Below are 18,318 nucleotides of genomic sequence, written 5' to 3'. Positions count from 1 at the left end.
CACCATAGTATAAGCCCAATTCACAAATCAATACGGTTTGCCCTCGGACCACATGCCATGAACTCCCGGTGTTTCAATATCTTCACCACATATCCTTTCTCATATCTTTTTCATCTGGTTCGCTTCCCTCTACTCACCTCGTAGGTCTCATCTGCCTATAAAACCCCAAGAGAAACTTTCTCTCGAAGAATGCTCTGTAAAGATACATCAGTCAATCATTCCCCCGAGTCAACGTTGTCTTCGACTACTACTGCTGCTGCTGCTGCTGCTGCTGCCGCTGCCGCTGCCGCTGCTTTACTTCACCACAACGGACCCCCCCTCTCGGAAGAGAAGTGAAACGGAAGAGAAGCGAAAGTACCATTTCGCAGAGTCCGTGAATCGCATGCAAAGGAGGAAACTTGACAACAAAACAGAGAGAGGAAGATAGAGAAAAAGGAAAAAAAAGAGAAAGACTCACAGCGCAATGACGTAAACAACCCCGACCGCCCCAATACGGACCAATTCGCCCAGCACGCCGTAGCGAGAAAGGAAAAGCGCGAGGGGAGTGAAAATGCCTTTTTTTGACGCTGTCGATGTTGGTAAGGCGGTGGTGTTCACTAGCGCCATGGCTAGACCTGTTGATGCTATTGTGTAGAACGTTGGTAGAATGGATTGGATTGAGAAGGTCTGCGTGTTAGGTTTGTGTTAGTCTTGACTGAATTTCTGTCTTGCAAGCTCATATCGTTGGACGAGGAACGTGCATGCGTGTCGAGAGTAGAATGCGAGTCAAGCAAAAAGGGAGCAACGCAGCAAGAAGAAGAAACAAACCTCTCCATTCCGCTTGAAGAACGCCTTGACAAACCCAAGATTGAACACAATCCGACACGCCATGCCTACGCAATTCGCCACCACGAGCCCCTTCGCGCCCCACTCCAGCACGCGAAGGAACAAGAACGCGCTGCCTGCGAACACGGCCGAAAACACGCCCATCCAGATGGATTGGCGGTAGAGCTCTCCTCGCGTGGCCGTGGCGGCAACAAAAGCCTCGGTGACGCCGTTGATGGCCAGGAGCGGGATGTAGTTTGCGTAGAGCGCTAGGACGCTCGATGCGCCTGTTGAGGTCCATTTGCTGCCTGCTATCAGGGTCAGGAGGGGGTGGGAGAGGGATGGTCCTAGGGTGGTTATTATTAGGGAAAGTAGAGTGTAGAGGGTCAGGATCTGGTGGAGGGTCTGGGCGGCTCTTTGGATGTTGGCTTTTGATGCTGCTGTTTCTTGAGTGGCAGCGGCTTGCTTGCCTTCCGTTGTTATTGATGTTGTTGTGGGAGCAGGAGTAGAAGCGGGCGCGCAAAGTTTCGCGAACAGATTCCTCGACGCTTCTTCAATTGGCTGGAAAAGCATTCGCGCTATCAGTCCTCCGTAGTTTGACGATAGTGCGTAAGCGCCCTGATCCTGTAGTGATGCCAGAGAGGCAATAAGAAGAGAATCGCCTTGCGTCAGGACGTATTTGATACTCGATTGGATCGTGAGACTCAAAGTAAGGTTGAGTAGAGGATTTGAGAAGAGAGAAAGCCAGAACTTCTCGGTTCTACTATTGACGACATCAGATGACCAAGACTGGATACACGACTGCTTCGAACGATGGACAGCAAAGACGTGAAATGAGCAACATACGTGGAAACAATGCGTCTGGGAAGCAAAGAAAACCCTTCAGACCTCGCCACCACGGCCATACGTCCAATGTAAACCAGCAAAAGACAAACAGCATAAGCCAACTGTCCAGCAGCGAATGGCAGAACACCCAGATCCTTTTTCTCGCCACCCGCACCAGAAGCAGCCCAAAAGACCAAGCCCACAGTGACGAACGTCTTCATGATGGTAGCGGCAGCCTCGGCAGATGCTCTGACCTTGTAAAGCATCTTCTGCTGACCGGCGACAAACGAAGGCTCAGAGCAGAGCTCGACGAGCGCAGCAACGCCATAGATCTGAAGTGAGAGAATCAAGTGAGCAACATTAGGGAGTTCCGTACGCAGATACAACTCTGCAAGCAAGTATGAAATCGGCACACCGGCAGCAAGAGCCAGATATGCCAGATTGACGACTGCTTGCACGCCATCTGCTCGTCGCTGTAATGTCACACGCAGGGACTCCCGTGAGAAATAAAGCACAGAGATGCAGTAGAGCTCTAGCTGCACAGAAACACCGAGCAATTCGGGCGAAAGAAAGCGTAGCAGGATCTGGTTCAATGCGAATGTGAGGGCTCGTGAACCGATTTGAAGAAGGATTAAAAAGGAGGCACCCTTTGCGGATGCCGAAATTGCAGAGTCACTCATCTTGACGATGCCGGATCATTCAGATGTCGAGCTTGATAGACTTGTGCTGGATCATGGGTTTAGGACTTGGTCATGCTCATTTTCGATTTCCAATTCGGTATCTGGTAGTCCTGATAGAATACTGCATACATGTATTTATCAATAATGGACGCAGTAAATACAAACTACGAAGCTCCACAACTCCCCACGCGAGTCATTTCGCTTAACTGTCCGCAGCGGGATCTCGTTTCTCGAGGTACTATACTGTGACTCTCCCCATCACTCAACTGCGATTATGAGTCAGAGAATAGTAAGTGATCGGTGACATACGTGAAACAGCATCTTTCTACTTTTCTTGAACATTTCGCGTTGCACTTATTCCTAAAAATCGCTGATACACTGTACAATGGCAAAACCGACCCCGACCTCGATCAGAACACCCCGGCTGCTACTACGCCAAATGAATCCGGAGCAAGATGCAACAGATATATTTGGGTTAATGCAAAAACCGGAAGTCATGAAGTACACGTAAGTGTTGATTTCGCATTGCAATCGCTTTCTAATTTCATCTTTCCTTCTAATCGCGATGATCGAAATATGGAGTTTTAACATTATATTCGTCTAGGACACGTCCTGTAGCCACAGAACTAGACGAAGCAGTGACACACCTGCAGCAGAGGAGTGGACCCGGTGTCTTCAGCTTCGCTGTGACCCTACTGTCGGATACTGCAGCTGACAATGCAAGCAACGGGGCTAATGAAGAACAACTCAAGAACAAAGACCAGCGGAATGGCAAAGTCATCGGACTCATGGGCTGTGCACATGAACTTGGAACTCTAGGTTACAAGTTCAACTCGGACTATGGAAAGCAAGGATACGCCACCGAAGCACTGTTGGCATTTCTTCCCAAATTGTTCGAGATAATGCCTTCCTCGTTGTCGATGTCCGAGTCTGCAGAGGACATAGTCAATGGACAACCACCAATGGACTACATACAGGCGCATGTAGACGTTGAAAACCAACCGAGTATGAAATTACTTGAGCGAGCTGGCTTCAGCAGAGGCGAGGTGACCAAAGGGGCGTACACGAGTGGGACGCTGGGATTGAGAGATGCTGTAACTTATCGTCTTCCACGGCCGGGCATGAGACTGGAGGACGTGGTTGATAGCTTAAAGAAGACAGAAGAAGCAGGGCCACCGGTGCCTGATCTTATGTGAGCCTCTGCTGATCCCTCGCAAGTGGGAGGTACTTTCTTTGGTAGTGCACCGCAGATGCCCACGGCAATTATTAAATCCTCGTTTTGTCCTGCTTGAATTGAGCTAGAGGTCATAATGCTACCAGACTACATCTGGCCAATATTACTGAGGCGACTTCAATCAAGCTTTTCCAAGTTCAAGGCGTTGCTTCCACTGTGCTCATATATGTTGATGGCCAGAGCGGAAGGGGCGAAGATGATAGAAAGCCTAGTATACCGAACGCCTGTCGCGCCGTCGCTCGAAATACACCCATAGCTCAAGTGATGACATCGTAAAAGTACTCAACCAAGCATCTGCGAGAAGTCAGCATCGAGTTATGTAAGTTTAGACAATGGCCAACGATGCTCACCTTGTATTGTCCCGATGATTTAGATTGCTTCTTCTGTACACCAGAGCCAGTATTCGCTCCCAGGGGGTCCTTGGCTTCTGTGTTGTTGTTCTTATTCTTGTTATTGTTCTTGTTTCTGTTGTTTCTCCCATGTCTGTCATCCTTCTTCACGACAGGCTTGATCTCGGCCTCGGCGCGCTTGATGAGTACGGGATGACTGCCAATATACTTGCCGTTCATCTCCTTAGCGGCCTGGAAGAACTCGTCCGTGTTGGCAAGACTCACGAATCCATAGCCTTTGCTTTTTGTGGTGCGCTTGTCACGGACCACTCTGGCCTTCTGGACTGAAGGGTACTTCGCAAAGGCCTTCAGCAAAGACTCATCAGTCACCTCACCTGCAAGATTTCCGATGAACAAGCGAGGATGGTTTCCCCATTCGAGTAGTGTAGGGTCTTCCCACTTTTGACCTCCTCCAGAACGCACAACGGTCTTGTCTTTGTCCACAGGGTTGACAGGAGGCTCTACAGGCACTGCTTGTGCGGTCGTGGGAGCGGCTGCTTGCGTGCGCGATGAGGCACCGCTGAGGGGAATTGCGTTCGCACCGCCTGCTGAGGCTGCGCCTTCTCCTTTGCCAGACTTGCCGAGGTTGGCTTTTGAGTTGCTTTCGTCCTTTGGGGCGTATGCGCTCTGCCATTGCTGAATCTGAGCTTCGTACTCTGGATCAAAGCTGTTTCCATAGAGTGATCCTCCTGTGCTTCTAGTGGGTGGCGGAGCGAATGGATTTTTGATCTGAGGCGGAGTCTGACCGTACTCAGCTGCCGTCCCAGAATATCCTGGATAGGCTGCTGCTGCTCCCCCATAATATGCTTGTCCGGCTGGAGCAGTTGGGTATGCGCTGGTCGCGCCTGGATAGTAAGACTGAGTGGCAGGCGCGGCAGACTGCTGAGGATAGCTCATTCCATATGTCGACGCAGGGTAGTTGTACGCGCCGGGCGCCGGTGAGTGTGTCGCAGGTCGCGCGGGCGGCGTAGCGACAGCGCGGGGTTTGAAGGCAGCAAAAGCAGCATTGTTAGAGACAGCGGATGGAGGCGGGCGGTTTGGAAGGCCAGGTGGTGGTGGTTGTGGCGTAGATCGTCCTGAGTAGGACTGATTTGTTGAGTTTGGATGCGACATGATTTGTATAGTTGCAAGATAGATGTCGCGTATCACACACCGGCAGCACTTCTTCACGGGTAGACAGGCCGAGAGAAGTTACGACGGAGGACACGGTCTCAAGGCGGAAATAGTCTTACCTTCAGCGATGTTCTGCTCCCAAACTACGTATGCTGCGTTCGGGGCTTGCTAAGGTGCAGTAATTGCTGCGAGCAACTTTTCCGTTGTCTTGGCGCAGCAGCAGTGACTTACGCTCTGAACTACTCGCGCCTGTTGAGGTAGGAAGAAACAGGATGCGACCAGGAAAGGCAGACGGGGCAGAAGGAAGACACGCAGAGACTGTCCCACACGTTTTGTATGTACAGTAGGAATGTGCCTATACCGAATTGCCAAGAACGACAAGGTAGGAGCTGTCTGAAGCAGTCGCCGATGGAGGGGTATGGGTTTTCTTGGGATAGGCGGGTAAATTAGCCGCACCTGTTCCAGTCTGGACAATTGGGCCAGCCCACACACACACGCTCGATCTGAGAACGTTTGGGCACTGCTACAGTACTGTAAGGCAAGGTATTCAACGTGTGCCTGGATTAGGAGTACAGTGCTCCGGGTTGTGTAATCAAAGCTTCGCCTTTGCAACTTAACACCGCATCGGGGCCGGAGATACACCAGTGGAACGTGGTTAATGTGACGTCGGGTAGAAAGATTTCAGAAGAAGAGGGTTTGAGATCAGAGCGTGATCGGGCTTGGCTGTCTGTTGCGCGGGACAAAACCACTCGAAGACATGCGACACTCGAGAGTGGGGCCGAGAAAGACAGAACGGAGGGGCAGAGAGAGTGAGGATGGGTGGGTTAAGTGCACTGTCGGTCTGTCTTGCAGGTGAGCAGAAGCCGATAGATGGTGATTCTGCCGATGGGCGATGGTCGGCCGGAATCAGACCATGAACGAATCCCCCGCCCCCTCTCGACAGCCGTCCGTAGCGACAAGGGCGTTATTGTACACGAAGCTTTGTAGGTGATTCGCTAGGGCCGGGTTCTGTCATGAGCAGTTGAGAGCCTGAAGGAAACACACACCAACTGTACATACCTGCATACAATGTCATCAATATCAAAAGTAAGGTGAGTCTGAGTCTGACTGCATCACAATGGATGTGGAGGGGGTGAAGAATGAAATCAGAGGCGCCAGGTGATCTTACAGAGTATCCTCATCTGTGGCTACCGCATCTGTCCAAGTAGGCAGTGTACGGAGTACTAAGACCAGAGACGGCGCGCAGTCGCAGGCACAGGCAAAACGCATCATTGCATAATGGGTTGGAGCTTGGCTGACTTGAGTGAATCACTGGCGTAGCGCTTTCTGTCCAAGCGTAGCGGACTGCTGCCCCTCTCCCGGCTCAACAACACTTTTCACAACCTCCGGCCAGCTTCCGTAACTCTCACCCTTATAATACTCCGACACTGACCGCACTCTTCTTCTTCTCAGCTACAATCATCTGCTCAGAAGAGACTATACAGCTTCACACACCAGCTTCATAGATCTTCTACAAATATGTCTGCTACCGAGGCAAAGTAAGTTTCTGTGTTCTCTTCTTGTTTCTCATATTTCAGAACCCCACCATAAGCCAGACGGCGGGCGGCAGTGGGCAGCAGCAGCAACAGCAGAGAAAGTGGCGGTGGTGGAGGGGCAGCAGCAGCAGCTCAACCTCCACTTCCGTTGCCATGTGCATATTGTTATGCTGTACAATCACTCTGCCCGCCTCTTTGTTCCTGTTCTTGCATTTTCTTGTTTTGTACAGTGCCTGAAAATCCGTTTCCCCTCCATTGCGCACGCTTGACGATGCTTTGGAAAAGGTTCTGATTTTCATCGACTTTGCTCCTTCCTGTATTGTTCGTACCTGCCCTCCAGAGTCACCACTGACATGATATCTTCCTTTCAGCGGAGACTTCGGTCTCATTGGTCTGGCCGTTATGGGTCAGAACCTGATCCTTAACGCCGCCGACCACGGTTTCAACTGTGTCGCCTTCAACCGTACCGTCTCCAAGGTCGACCGCTTCCTCGAGAACGAGGCCAAGGGCAAGTCCATTGTCGGCGCCCACTCCATCAAGGAGTTCGTCCAGAAGCTCCGCAAGCCAAGAGTTATGATGATGCTTGTCATGGCCGGTAAGCCCGTCGACGACTTCATCGAGCTTCTCCTCACCGAGGGAGGCGTCGAGGAGGGCGACATCATCATTGACGGTGGCAACTCTCACTTCCCCGACACCAACCGCCGCACCAAGTACCTCGCCTCCAAGGGCATCCGATTCGTCGGTTCCGGTGTCTCCGGTGGTGAGGAGGGTGCCCGTTATGGTCCCTCCATCATGCCAGGTGGCAACGAGGAGGCCTGGCCTTACGTCAAGGACGTCCTCCAGAGCATCTCGGCCAAGTCTGACGGCGAGGCCTGCTGCCAATGGGTCGGTGACGAGGGTGCTGGTCACTACGTCAAGATGGTCCACAACGGTATCGAGTACGGAGACATGCAGTTGATCTGCGAGGTAAGAAGACGGCCCCAGAAGGAAATCTCGGCTGCAACCGCTCATCTGACTCTCTGCAGGCCTACGACATCATGAAGCGTGGATTCGGTCTCTCCAACAAGGAGATGGGTGACGTTTTCGCCGAGTGGAACAAGGGTGTCCTCGACTCCTTCCTCATTGAGATCACCCGTGACATTCTCTACTTCAACGACGATGATGGAACCCCTCTCCTCGAGAAGATCATGGACTCTGCTGGCCAGAAGGGTACCGGCAAGTGGACCGCCATCAACGCTCTCGACCTCGGCATGCCCGTCACTCTCGTCGGCGAGGCCGTCTTCTCCCGCTGCTTGTCTTCCCTCAAGTCTGAGCGTATCCGCGCCTCCAAGGTCCTCGACGGTCCTTCCCCCAAGTTCACTGGTGACAAGAAGGCTGCTCTTGCCGACCTCGAGCAGGCCGTCTACGCCTCCAAGATCATCTCATACGCCCAGGGTTTCATGCTCATGCAAGCCGTAAGTCCTTGTGGTCGTCGCCTTCTCTGCCATTGATAGATTGACTGACCAAATTTCTGCAACAGGCTGCCAAGGAGTACGGCTGGAAGCTCAACAAGCCCGACATCGCCCTCATGTGGCGTGGTGGCTGCATCATCCGTTCCGTCTTCCTCAAGGACATCACCTCTGCCTACCGCAGAAACCCCGACCTTGAGAACCTTCTCTTCGACGACTTCTTCAACAAGGCCATCCACACCGCCCAGGAGGGATGGAGAAAGACGATCGCCAACGGCGCTCTCTGGGGTATCCCCACTCCCGCCTTCTCCACCGCCTTGTCCTTCTACGACGGCTACAGGACCGAGAACCTCCCCGCCAACCTTCTCCAGGCCCAGCGTGACTACTTCGGTGCCCACACCTTCCGCATCAAGTCCGAGCACGCCTCAGAGAAGTACCCCGAGGGCAAGGACATCCACGTCAACTGGACCGGCCGTGGTGGTAACGTCTCCGCCTCTACCTACAACGCTTAAAGTGTTGGATATGATATATAACCTTAGCTCGACGAAGATAGAGCGGGCTAGGCGCTTGATGACATCTAGCCGCCTGCTGCTGTAGGGCAATGAGAATGAGAATGCAAATACTATGCCATGCAATTAATTCAAAAAGTCAAAACGCAATCCCTGGTCACTTTGTTGTCGGTGAAACTGTGAAATGTCAACGCCAGCCGCAGTGTGGCAGTGAAGGGGAGATGAGTTGCTCATTCTGCCGCATGTCTGGCGCAGACAGCGTGGTCGAGCAAGGTTGCGTGAGTTGGCAAGGTGTTGTAGACGCAGAGATGTTGGACGACAACGGACGACGGACGCGGACGCACGGGCAAATGTGGGAGTGGGAGTGGGAGGATTGGCTCAGGGTCACGTCCCCAGGCACCACCACGTCACCTGAAGCTCTACTGCAATCGTCTTTCGTGACTTGTTCAACGGCGAGGAGTAGCGGGAGTGTGTTTTGTGATATAGGCCATTGATATATCTTTGCTTTGAGTGCCGCATTCGATTGCTGGTGTTTTCATCTTCCTCCTCGTCGCTCTTTTTCGTTTGGTCTCCACATGTCGCAGTCGCTGGCGTGATCCTCTCAGACTCAGTGACGGGACATATCCCCATTGCACAAACAATAACTCGGGCTTGCGACCCATCACACCGACGAATTCGAGGGTGCACTTTGAGTGCTCTGGATTTTCCTCAAATATGGCAGAAAGCGGCGGCAAGCGCGGTTCGGTCTCTGGGAAGGTGGCCACGCCCAAGACTGCTCCTGGCCCTGCTTCAAGCGTATCGACAGCGCCGTCTGCAACACCTTCGGGTTTGAGGTCGGAGTCATTGAATGGATTGAGAGCTGCACTGGGTGCAAGGTCAGTAACGAGCGCTGCGCGGCAGTATAGCCACGGGGCAAAGCACAAGCATTGGACGATATGCTGACCACGCCCTCACCACGTTGCAGAATCCAAGTCAAGACAGTCCAACCTGACAACAAAACCCTCATTGGTGTGCTGTTCACCGCTGATCCCATTCTCAACATCATCGCCATCAACTGCTCTCCCGCGCCGCCCAATCCTGCCACTTCTCTGTCCTCTCAACCTGGCAACTACCACATCATCCCCCTGAAGCATATCCTCAGTTTCCAGATCCTTTCACTACCCGGACAGGAGAACCAGCCGGCACGTTCCGACAATGATAGTGTCATTGGAGGAGAGCTGGACCATGACTGGACTGCCGGCAACGTGAATGCACCTCCAATCTCCAGGATTGACATTAAGCGTCTCAAACAACGAGAGGAGAAGGCCGTGCAAAAGCAAAAGGACGACGAGAAGAAAAAGGGAAAGGGCGTCAGCCCCATAGGACAAGAACTGTTCTATTCTCTGGACAAAATGTACGATCCAGACATGGTGTGGGTGCGGGATATAGTCCAAGTCACTAAATCAATTTCACAGGTACTCGAACCAAACGCGCTGGGCCGACGACAGTATCATCCTCATGGACTCTGTGCGCATTGATCCGCCATACACTTCCGAGGACGTCAAGGCACCAAAGGACAAACAGCACATGGTACCACAGATCAAGAAGGTTGTAGACGGTGAGAGGAGGAAAATCGCGAATCGAGCCCAAGGGACTGGCACTCCTCCAGTAGGTCCCAGGAAAGGAGGCTGAGCAGAAACACACAAACTTGGCAAAGGCATGAGAAGAGTGAGGCAAAAGTAATCCTTCGACAACAATTCCAACTATTGCAAAAAGGCAGGTGTGGGCTTTGCTCTCGAACGGTCTACGCTGAGCCAAATTCGTGTTGCGCAACTTCAGGTGATCAAGCAAGTGTGGCGTTGGTGAGAATCCGCGCCTCCTCCTTTTTGCGGACTGGAGCTTATTGCTGCTTTGATACCCCTCGGATCGTATGAGAACACGCGTATAGGTATACCACAAACATTTCAGATCCACAAGTCCTTTCCCCGAACGTTTCTTCCTGACATGGTCCACATCCATAACGTGCCTATGCCAGTACATTGCCACTGCGGCACACGCTGCGCCCGCCAGGAGTCTGACTGAATTCGTCATGAAGGTATGTTCTATATGGCACCTTCCTAGGAAGTTACCTAACCTGGCTACCTGGTCTTAGTGCAGACTTGCTTGTACGCACGTGCTCGTTGATCTCGACCAAGCACCTTCCTTATTCGATGCCTCCTCTACCTTGAGCTGGTCCACGTCTACCCATCGCCGACATGAGTTACACTTTGATCTATAAGTCCACCTCGCTCCCACCCTTAGGCAGTTTCTCCGGCTTCACAACCGCAACTCGCTTTGCTACGATGAATAGACTCTCACCGAATTACCCAATACATGGACGATAAAGTTGCTGGCTAACGTTGCTATAACAGCTTAGATTCAGAAAGATGCGAGCTGAGCCAGGCCGATTGTCCCTGACATGCGATTCCTTGAACATTGGTTTCATGATCATCTTGGACTTAGACCTGGCGATTCTCAACGTTATCACACTCGATGGACCAAAACGCATACAAGTCCTGCATGTTTTCGAAGCCCTTGTCGACGATTCTCACCCATTGGAGTCATGCGTCGAATGTCTCGAGTTAGCTTTCAAGGGAATGACAAGCCTTTTGCACTATCTTCCTGTTCATACGATGACACCAAGCAATTCTCTTCCTTACTCCGAAAGTCGTCCAAAAACTCAATCTTTCACCAGTTGGAGGCTTCCTTCCAGGAAGAAGCTCATTTCGTACAAACTCTTTGCTGAAGAAGCAAAGGTGAAGTGGCGGAACGCCTTTCGTGCGGAAGCGCAATGTCTCGGAACGTCCACGTCAAAGGAGCAACGCTGCATTGTTAACGTCTTTACTGTGGATTTTGATCTTCTCCAAGTTCTCTTTGTTGCCTTGTTGTCACACTCAACGGCCATCTGTCACACTAAAATCGCAAGTGCTAACTACCCATAGTCTCAGCTTATGTTCCCTCGAGCCTAGGACTCTTTCATCGAATCACTCCTTCGTGGAGCGTCTGGTGACTCTAATAGGCCATCGGTCTGCAACATACAGCACCCGTTCAGGACAAAGGATTACACCTTCAAGATTGCCCTGATACAAGAGCAACAGAGGAACCACGTTATCTTACCTTAGTGTTGTCCCGTATTCTCCGTCCATCGAGGAACTGATCTCAGCCACACATTATGTCAAAGTCACAGTAGCGTCTGTCGGGAGAGGCTCTGACTCGATTCGCTCGGCCAGCACCTCATGCTGCAGTGCTGTTCTACTCCGCTTGAGCCAACAGCGCTCAGTATGGAGAAACCATATCGAGGAACATGGTCAGTTGCCGGTCAACATTACAAAGTCAAACATGGAAGGCTAATAAACTCCACCCTGGCTCAGTCTTTCATCACGTGATGAGAGCTTCGGCTTTCAAACATCTGTTCGGTCGGTTAGCTCAGTTGGTTAGAGCGTGGTGCTAATAGCTTCTGCTAAGGCACGCCAAGGTCGCGGGTTCGACCCCCGTACTGACCATTGCTTTTGTATCTTTTTTGACATCTACCGCTACTCACTTGTTAATCAATCGAGGATTGAACGCGGTACATTCACCACTTTAGGGGTGGGCATATTTTGCGAGTCGTTCCTGCCATATTCGGTAGATTCGTGCTCATGATAGCATGTTGACGAAGATCACGCCTCAAAAGCATCTTACTCTTTCATGCGCCCATTCTTGCCTGAAGGAATTCGTGCCTTTATTCTAATCGGAGGAGCCGCGACGATCGCTCAAGGGATGACGACATATCTCGAGGCAGCGCGGTGGACAGGCTCACGGAGAGAAACGACTGACCGCGTATGCCATGGAGTTGCCTCGATGTCTCGATGCTCCAGGACAGAGGCACGGTCCCACATAGCAAAGTATAGAGGACCCTGAGAGATCTTGCGCGGGTGTGTGCCTGCGCTCCTCCAATATATTCACCTCCAGCCTCTTCTAGTTCAAGCAGGCGGACGCCATGGTGGTATGGTGGCGGGAGGACGAGAAGGGGAGGCGCATAGGATAGAACCAGGTTCAAAGACATATGGCTGTCTGAGTTGATATGCGTGCAGAATCAGAATGCGCGTCTGCGTTGTTTCACTTATTCATCATTCTGACTGGAACCGCCATGAACCTCACGGATATGCAGATACTTGGATATAGCTCGGCTGAAACAGTAAAAGTAAAGCATTGGCAGAGGGGAAATAGTAGATATCGGACAGGGTTGCTCTTGAACCCGCCGAAATTGTGCTCAATGAGGATCGAACATAGAAATATATGCAAATACTGAATTGCTTGCTTGCTTGCTGACTGTTATTGTTCTAATCTCCCACACCGTGATGAATTCACAGACACCAGGTGAGGAAGGCCAACAGCTCATTACTCCCAAGTCAAACGTCCGCCGACACGAACAGGGTACCCCTACCATCAAACTCAGGCGTAACAGCTCCAATACGAAAGACAAGTAGGTAGATCCAAGTCAAAGCAGCATCGTCGATGTGCGTTCACCAAAAGACTTCACTTACTGAGCCATAGCAAGAGCAACAGCTATAGCAAAAGCAAACAACAATAAGTGGCGTGTGTCACCAGGTGCTCTCTCTCTCTTTCTCTCTCGCCCGAGCAATCAAAGACAGCCCTCGGTCAACTGGACAACGTCCACAGCCACAGAATGAAAATCGCGCGATTAAGCAAGACAAGTGGGATAAGCAGCAAAACCAACAAGACTCTCTCACTAGTGCAACACGCGGTTTTCTCTGTTACAGCAGCAACAGCAAGCCAATGCACAAACTCGTCCTTTATTCCCTGTTTTTCTTCTTCCTGGGTTTTATAGCTCTACGAGAAAAGGTGGGGAAGAAAAGACGAGAGAGGAGATGAAAGAAAAGATCGAGGCGGTGGAGGGAAGGAGAAGAATACAGTAGTGGCTGGATATACTTACCGGGACCTGCTCCGGTGAATCTGGTGCGGGCGGGCGGGTGGGCAGTGACATGCATGCCACTACTTACTCATGCTATAGGCTCTTTGCACGTCGATACGAGGGAACCAATGCAAGGAAAATAAAGAAGGCCATTCTCACCAATTGCCGATCTCGATCACATGGCGGTGAAGGGAAATAGAAGAAAAGGCAAACAGCGAAAGAGAGAAGAAACCGCACAAGGGCAAGGAAATGGGAGGGCTTCGATGTATCCTGAAACAGACCTACTCGTTCAGACTCCAGCAGGTCCTACAATTAGTGCGAGGACAGGAGGAAAATGGGAAAGCCGTGGGATGCGCACACGAGACGATCAGGAACTGCAAGAAAAAAGCTGCCTACGTATTCAGAGCGTAGATCAGAAGCAGAGGAAGAATCCAAAATAGCGCGCCAGAGCAAAAAAAGCCCGCAAAAGGTAGGCCGGCAACATAGTAAGGGCCATGAAAGAGCACAAGAGAATAAATTAATCCGGAACACCCGGAGCGAGTAACTTCAAATAGTCTAGAAGAGGTCTTTTCCATATTAAAGAATGCTCCAAAGTAGTAGCTGCGGTAGCAGCAGCGGGTACCTGAGGCAGTGTCGGGTGGGGTACATAGATGCGAACTTGTGAACTTGTTGGAAAAGAGACGAGACGAAGACCACGGCGACGAAATAGCACGCAACTAGCACCATCGGAAGGCAATATAGTGCTTCAATACTAGCTGGAGGGCGGCGCTGTCTTAGTCTCTCTTTTTAGTTGGCTTTTTCTCTATTTTCTTTGCTATCTTCTCGCTGCTCTGAAACCGAATTGCGGCATTTGTCTTTTTCGGGTCTACAGATCTCTCACGTTACCTGGATGTTAGACAAAGCCCTTGCTTGATGTTACATGGTCGGTTGTCCTTTTCTGGAAAAGGTCCGCGCTTGTTTGTTGTTATTCTATCGCTTTTGTTGTTGTCATTCCTTGCCCTCCTCTCTCCCCTTTTACTCATTTCCAAAGCCGGGTTGCTATGTGGCTTCGCGTCGCATTGATGGAATAGCGCCGAGTATCTTGAAAAAGGAGCTCGAGAGGCAAATGCGCAAACAGGAAGAAGCGGAGACACCACCGACACGATTCAATGTCCAAAAGAGCGGAAATTACTATGCAGCGAAGAGCATCGCATGCCTGAAGTGCTCCGAGTCGTACCGTTTGTAGACTCGGAAGTCGCAACAGGGTATGCGAGTATCCCACATGTACCATTCTCTTGTCTTTTACGAGTTCCAGTACCGAGTAACACATGGCTGTTTGAATCATGTAGACGGGAGCCAAAGAAATCGGGGTAAGGTAAGGTAAGGTACAATCGATAAAGGGAGACAAGAAAAGCGTATCTCCTTTGTCCGTCGCATCGTATGGGGCTTCCTCATTCGGCCAAGTTACCGAGTAGACATGGCCTCACTCACCTTACTCACACTACCGACATGTGTTACGACAAGGAAAAGGTCGCGAGTAGCGTGATTCAAGAGAAATCGAAGTAGGATTGACAAAAGCCACTCATATCCCCCTCGCTTAGGAAGCCTTATTTTTCACTTGTCCTCGAGCATGCAAAGTTGCGGTGGAGAGTGAGTGTCCGGTACCAAAGTACATCGCGTATCCCTTCTACTCTAGTGCCTGATCAACTTCTTCCCCCTCTCCCGTCCCTTTGTCCCAACCCCCTCCATGTCTGGCACTAAAGAAGAAGCTCACAAAGATTTCGGAAACTTGTCCATGAGGGAAAGGCACACTCAAGACGATCTATCTTAGTGACCGCAATCGCGCTTTATCTTAGTGGGCAATCTTAGCTTGTGGGCGGAGCGCCGTGGAGACGGGAGGCAAAAGGGACTAATATTCGCGGCTTTCATGGTGTTGACTCGTTTCATTATTATATCCTATCTCCATTGTTTCGGCCAACAAGCGTGGCTTATAAGCCGGAGACTCTGTGAACCTTTTTTTTGTGCTATGTTATGAAAATGTATCGAATATAGGCGAGAGGTGATGATTAGATATGAAAACATGAAAGGTTATGTGTGGGGGCTTGAGTTTGTGAAACCGAGCTCGTTAATAAAATATATGAATCATTAACAGCCGCGATAATCCTTATTCACACAACAAGCGTGGCAATTGCTAGGGCCGTGATCCCAGTCGATACCCTCGAGACTCCCATTTCGTAGCATGTGCGCTGGCACTCTGATTTTGTTCGAGGACAACATGCTGTAGATGATGTCGTTCGAGGTATGAAAATGACAGTGATGCAGGTAATTTCGGATCCCGACATCGTGGTAGAGGACCTTGCGCTATCTTGAGCAAACAAGTCCTGAAATGAAGTGAATGCATGTGAAGTACAGCTAATAAGACAGCCAAGAACTTTTTGGGAAGGTGTCGAGTGCGCAGAATCGGTGATCGACTCGACCAGATCAATTGTTAAATGTCTTTGTTCTCCATATCTTCTCCACAAATGGAGCTACCAAGTGCTGTGCGCATGTATGCATGAGACACAGAGACACCTTTCCAGGACCTGTGTACATCGCTTCAGTGTTTTGTATCTGTTACGCCAGCCGCGATGAGAACGTCCCAGCTTGTATTCAGGCCGACGGTTCCGTCGCAGAAGGCATTGGCGTGCTTCTCAACGGTCCTTGACTGTTGTAGTGCTGCCGCCGTCGCTCTCCATTTCTTTGCTGAGATGTTTACCGATGAAGGTTTCCCATCTTGGGCCTCCTGCTTTTGCCCGTGCCCTCCTCAGTCTGACTAGTTTTTGAGCTGTTTGGTCCATCATGTCTTTCGGAGCTGCATAGGAGTCGAAAGCAGCATCGAAGTCCCTATTGAGATATGCGAATGTTGCTTGCTCCATCTTCGTCAGACTGACGCCTCCGGGCTCGACTTTCGCCTCTACCTGGTCGGTTTCTTGTAATTGTGAGATACCAAGACTTTTAAGTGGTTTCCACAGACCCTTGACCCAGTGGTCCAATGGCATCTTCTCAAGTCCTGTATCAACGTTCAGACGCTTGTAATATTTATGCTCCCCTTTTGCGTAGTTCCTCATGGTCTGATGAGTCTTTTCACTATCCGTAAACTTCACAAGAAGCGAAGGGACTATACTGAATTTCTCAAGGCCCTCGAAGATTTTCCTTATGATAGGGAAATTGCCTAGCGGGCCGGGCCATGCAGTCGCGAAACCATCTTGTGATTGATCTGAGAGACCAGTACCAATGGACAGCAAGACCGCTGGATCTTCCTTTTTCTTGGCCGCATAAAGAGAGTGAAACTACGTGGTGTTAGTGCGGCCAAAGTCGCAGGAGGCATTTGGGTTCAATGACATACCTCATTCCAGGCAGCGCTGCTAGGGTTGTTCTCTCTGATCCCTCCATCCTTGAAGTTCCTCATCTCTCCATTGATCTCCGCAGCTAGCAACTCAAAGTAAAATGGTGCTGCCGAGGTGGCGCGGGTGGTCTGCCAAATGGTGAGGGGATCTGCCCCCTCATTGTAGCGGGTCAACCAGTTGGGTGTAATTGCATCATCGTAGAAATGCGGATATGAACGCAACAGATGTGCATTTATGACATTGCGGTTGTGGACTGCGGTAAGGCAGCAAGACTGGCATACACGTGGAGCCTCTGGGTCCCAAGATTGAACGTGAGAGTCTGTTAGGACCTCTGGATTGAGTACCCAAGGGTGGAGATCATCTCTACCATCACATGCAGTGTGTTGATGGCAATGCATACTGACAATTTCTTGCACAGCTTTCTCTAGAGGCTCATGTTTGTATTTTGTGGCCATGGGTATGACGCTTCGGCGATGACCAAAGAGCCTGTCTCCAACCATCTGGTATGCCTGCAGACATTCTTCGATTCGCATTCTCAACCTACCCAGCATGACAGCGATGAGTCCACCCGTGCTCGTCCCGTACATGAAGTCGAAGTAATGACAAGGCGGCAGCTCGTCCTCGCTGACCAGTTGTTCTCCATCGATTTTGCCATCCTCTTCTTGCAGACGCTTCTCCCATGCATATATTCTATGCATCAGAGACCGTAATATCAACAAGCTGGAATATCCACGAATGCCACCACCGTCAAGAGCAAGTATACATGGATCCCATGGATCATCGACATGTGTCGCCCAAGCCATGCCACTCTCCGGATTCGGAAGACGCATACTCCTTGGAGTGGTTGCCCCAGATGGCAGAGTGAGGATCGAGGTATCCATCTTGTCGCCAGCCTGGAGAAAGCCCCAAGGCGATACCGGTTTGGAATCCAGTCTTGTAAAACTTCCCTGCTTTTTTCCTATCCGTCTGTTTGACGCGTGATATCTAGAGTAGATCTAACCGTCGAGCGGATGAGATGTTTGGATACGCAATGCAAGTGCTCAGATGACTTCACAGCGAATGCATGGGTAACGTTGGCCCAAAGTGAAACATGAGCGCCGGCGCATCAACAGGTAAACAAGAAATCAAATGGACGCGACACTTGGACGCTCTAAACGCAAATAATGCATCCGATAGATTCCACAAGCCAGAGCCAAGCGAGGTGCTTCTTTTTGAGTGCCCGAAGAGGATTATGTACATGGAGGGAGCCGCGCAGCGCGGAGGCCCTGGACAGTGTTTATAGGCGGCAGTCTCAGACTCATGGCTAGTCAAGGGTTGGGGATATGCGGCTTTCCCTGACGCCTTTCCCGTACAGGAGGGTGATCTTCAAGATTAGGTAGGCATACCGTAGCTGCAGGAAAGCAATAAAACCGAACGAGGGGTAGAAATCAAGGCCGAGGAGAACAGAGGCGTAGAGCGAAACCTTCAAGCTTTACCCAGCTGA

General features: G+C 50.9%; 6 protein-coding genes across 10 annotated transcripts; 3 read left to right on the top strand and 3 right to left on the bottom strand.

Annotated features, from left to right (window-relative positions):
* Window positions 1-133: 133 nt before the first annotated feature.
* Window positions 134-2,309, bottom strand: AAFC00_001018 (uncharacterized protein; the record flags this gene model as incomplete). Of its 2 annotated transcripts, none has more annotated exons than XM_069340149.1 (4): window positions 134-194; window positions 458-666; window positions 808-1,567; window positions 1,651-2,309. In XM_069340149.1, 4 exons carry the CDS (start codon window positions 2,307-2,309, stop codon window positions 134-136), a joined length of 1,689 nt encoding a protein of 562 aa, XP_069203619.1. The 2 variants fall into 2 exon arrangements, with proteins under 2 accessions (XP_069203619.1, XP_069203618.1); XM_069347885.1 differs by having other exon boundaries at window positions 808-1,564.
* Window positions 2,310-2,694: 385 nt separating this feature from the next.
* On the top strand, window positions 2,695-3,505 carry AAFC00_001017 (uncharacterized protein; the record flags this gene model as incomplete). 2 transcript variants are annotated; one of them, XM_069340147.1, is made up of 2 exons in its annotated part: window positions 2,695-2,816; window positions 2,914-3,505. In XM_069340147.1, the coding sequence occupies 2 exons, from the start codon at window positions 2,695-2,697 to the stop codon at window positions 3,503-3,505; spliced, it is 714 nt and encodes a 237-aa protein (XP_069203616.1). The 2 variants fall into 2 exon arrangements, with proteins under 2 accessions (XP_069203616.1, XP_069203617.1); XM_069340148.1 differs by having other exon boundaries at window positions 2,806-2,816.
* A 320-nt stretch (window positions 3,506-3,825) lies between these two features.
* Window positions 3,826-5,045, bottom strand: AAFC00_001016 (uncharacterized protein; the record flags this gene model as incomplete). Its single annotated transcript, XM_069340146.1, has 2 exons — window positions 3,826-3,837; window positions 3,894-5,045. The coding sequence occupies 2 exons, from the start codon at window positions 5,043-5,045 to the stop codon at window positions 3,826-3,828; spliced, it is 1,164 nt and encodes a 387-aa protein (XP_069203615.1).
* A 1,068-nt stretch (window positions 5,046-6,113) lies between these two features.
* AAFC00_001015 (uncharacterized protein) lies at window positions 6,114-8,540 on the top strand (the record flags this gene model as incomplete). 3 transcript variants are annotated; one of them, XM_069340145.1, is made up of 5 exons in its annotated part: window positions 6,114-6,131; window positions 6,498-6,583; window positions 6,952-7,546; window positions 7,606-8,034; window positions 8,100-8,540. In XM_069340145.1, 5 exons carry the CDS (start codon window positions 6,114-6,116, stop codon window positions 8,538-8,540), a joined length of 1,569 nt encoding a protein of 522 aa, XP_069203614.1. The 3 variants fall into 3 exon arrangements, with proteins under 3 accessions (XP_069203614.1, XP_069203613.1, XP_069203612.1); XM_069340144.1 differs by lacking the exon at window positions 6,114-6,131 and having other exon boundaries at window positions 6,564-6,583; XM_069347884.1 differs by lacking the exons at window positions 6,114-6,131; window positions 6,498-6,583 and having other exon boundaries at window positions 6,983-7,546.
* Window positions 8,541-9,251: 711 nt separating this feature from the next.
* On the top strand, window positions 9,252-10,208 carry AAFC00_001014 (uncharacterized protein; the record flags this gene model as incomplete). Its single annotated transcript, XM_069340143.1, has 3 exons — window positions 9,252-9,412; window positions 9,502-9,930; window positions 9,992-10,208. The coding sequence occupies 3 exons, from the start codon at window positions 9,252-9,254 to the stop codon at window positions 10,206-10,208; spliced, it is 807 nt and encodes a 268-aa protein (XP_069203611.1).
* A 5,931-nt stretch (window positions 10,209-16,139) lies between these two features.
* AAFC00_001013 (uncharacterized protein) lies at window positions 16,140-17,422 on the bottom strand (the record flags this gene model as incomplete). Its single annotated transcript, XM_069340142.1, has 3 exons — window positions 16,140-16,778; window positions 16,835-17,088; window positions 17,236-17,422. 3 exons carry the CDS (start codon window positions 17,420-17,422, stop codon window positions 16,140-16,142), a joined length of 1,080 nt encoding a protein of 359 aa, XP_069203610.1.
* Between the last annotated feature and the right edge of the window lie 896 nt (window positions 17,423-18,318).

This window comes from Neodothiora populina (genome assembly GCF_041146345.1).
Source record: "Neodothiora populina strain CPC 39397 chromosome Unknown canker_contig_12, whole genome shotgun sequence".
Classification (NCBI taxonomy): Eukaryota; Fungi; Ascomycota; class Dothideomycetes; order Dothideales; family Dothioraceae; genus Neodothiora; species Neodothiora populina.
Note: the sequence above shows the minus strand (reverse complement) of the source record. Positions and strands in the feature narration are given on the sequence as shown.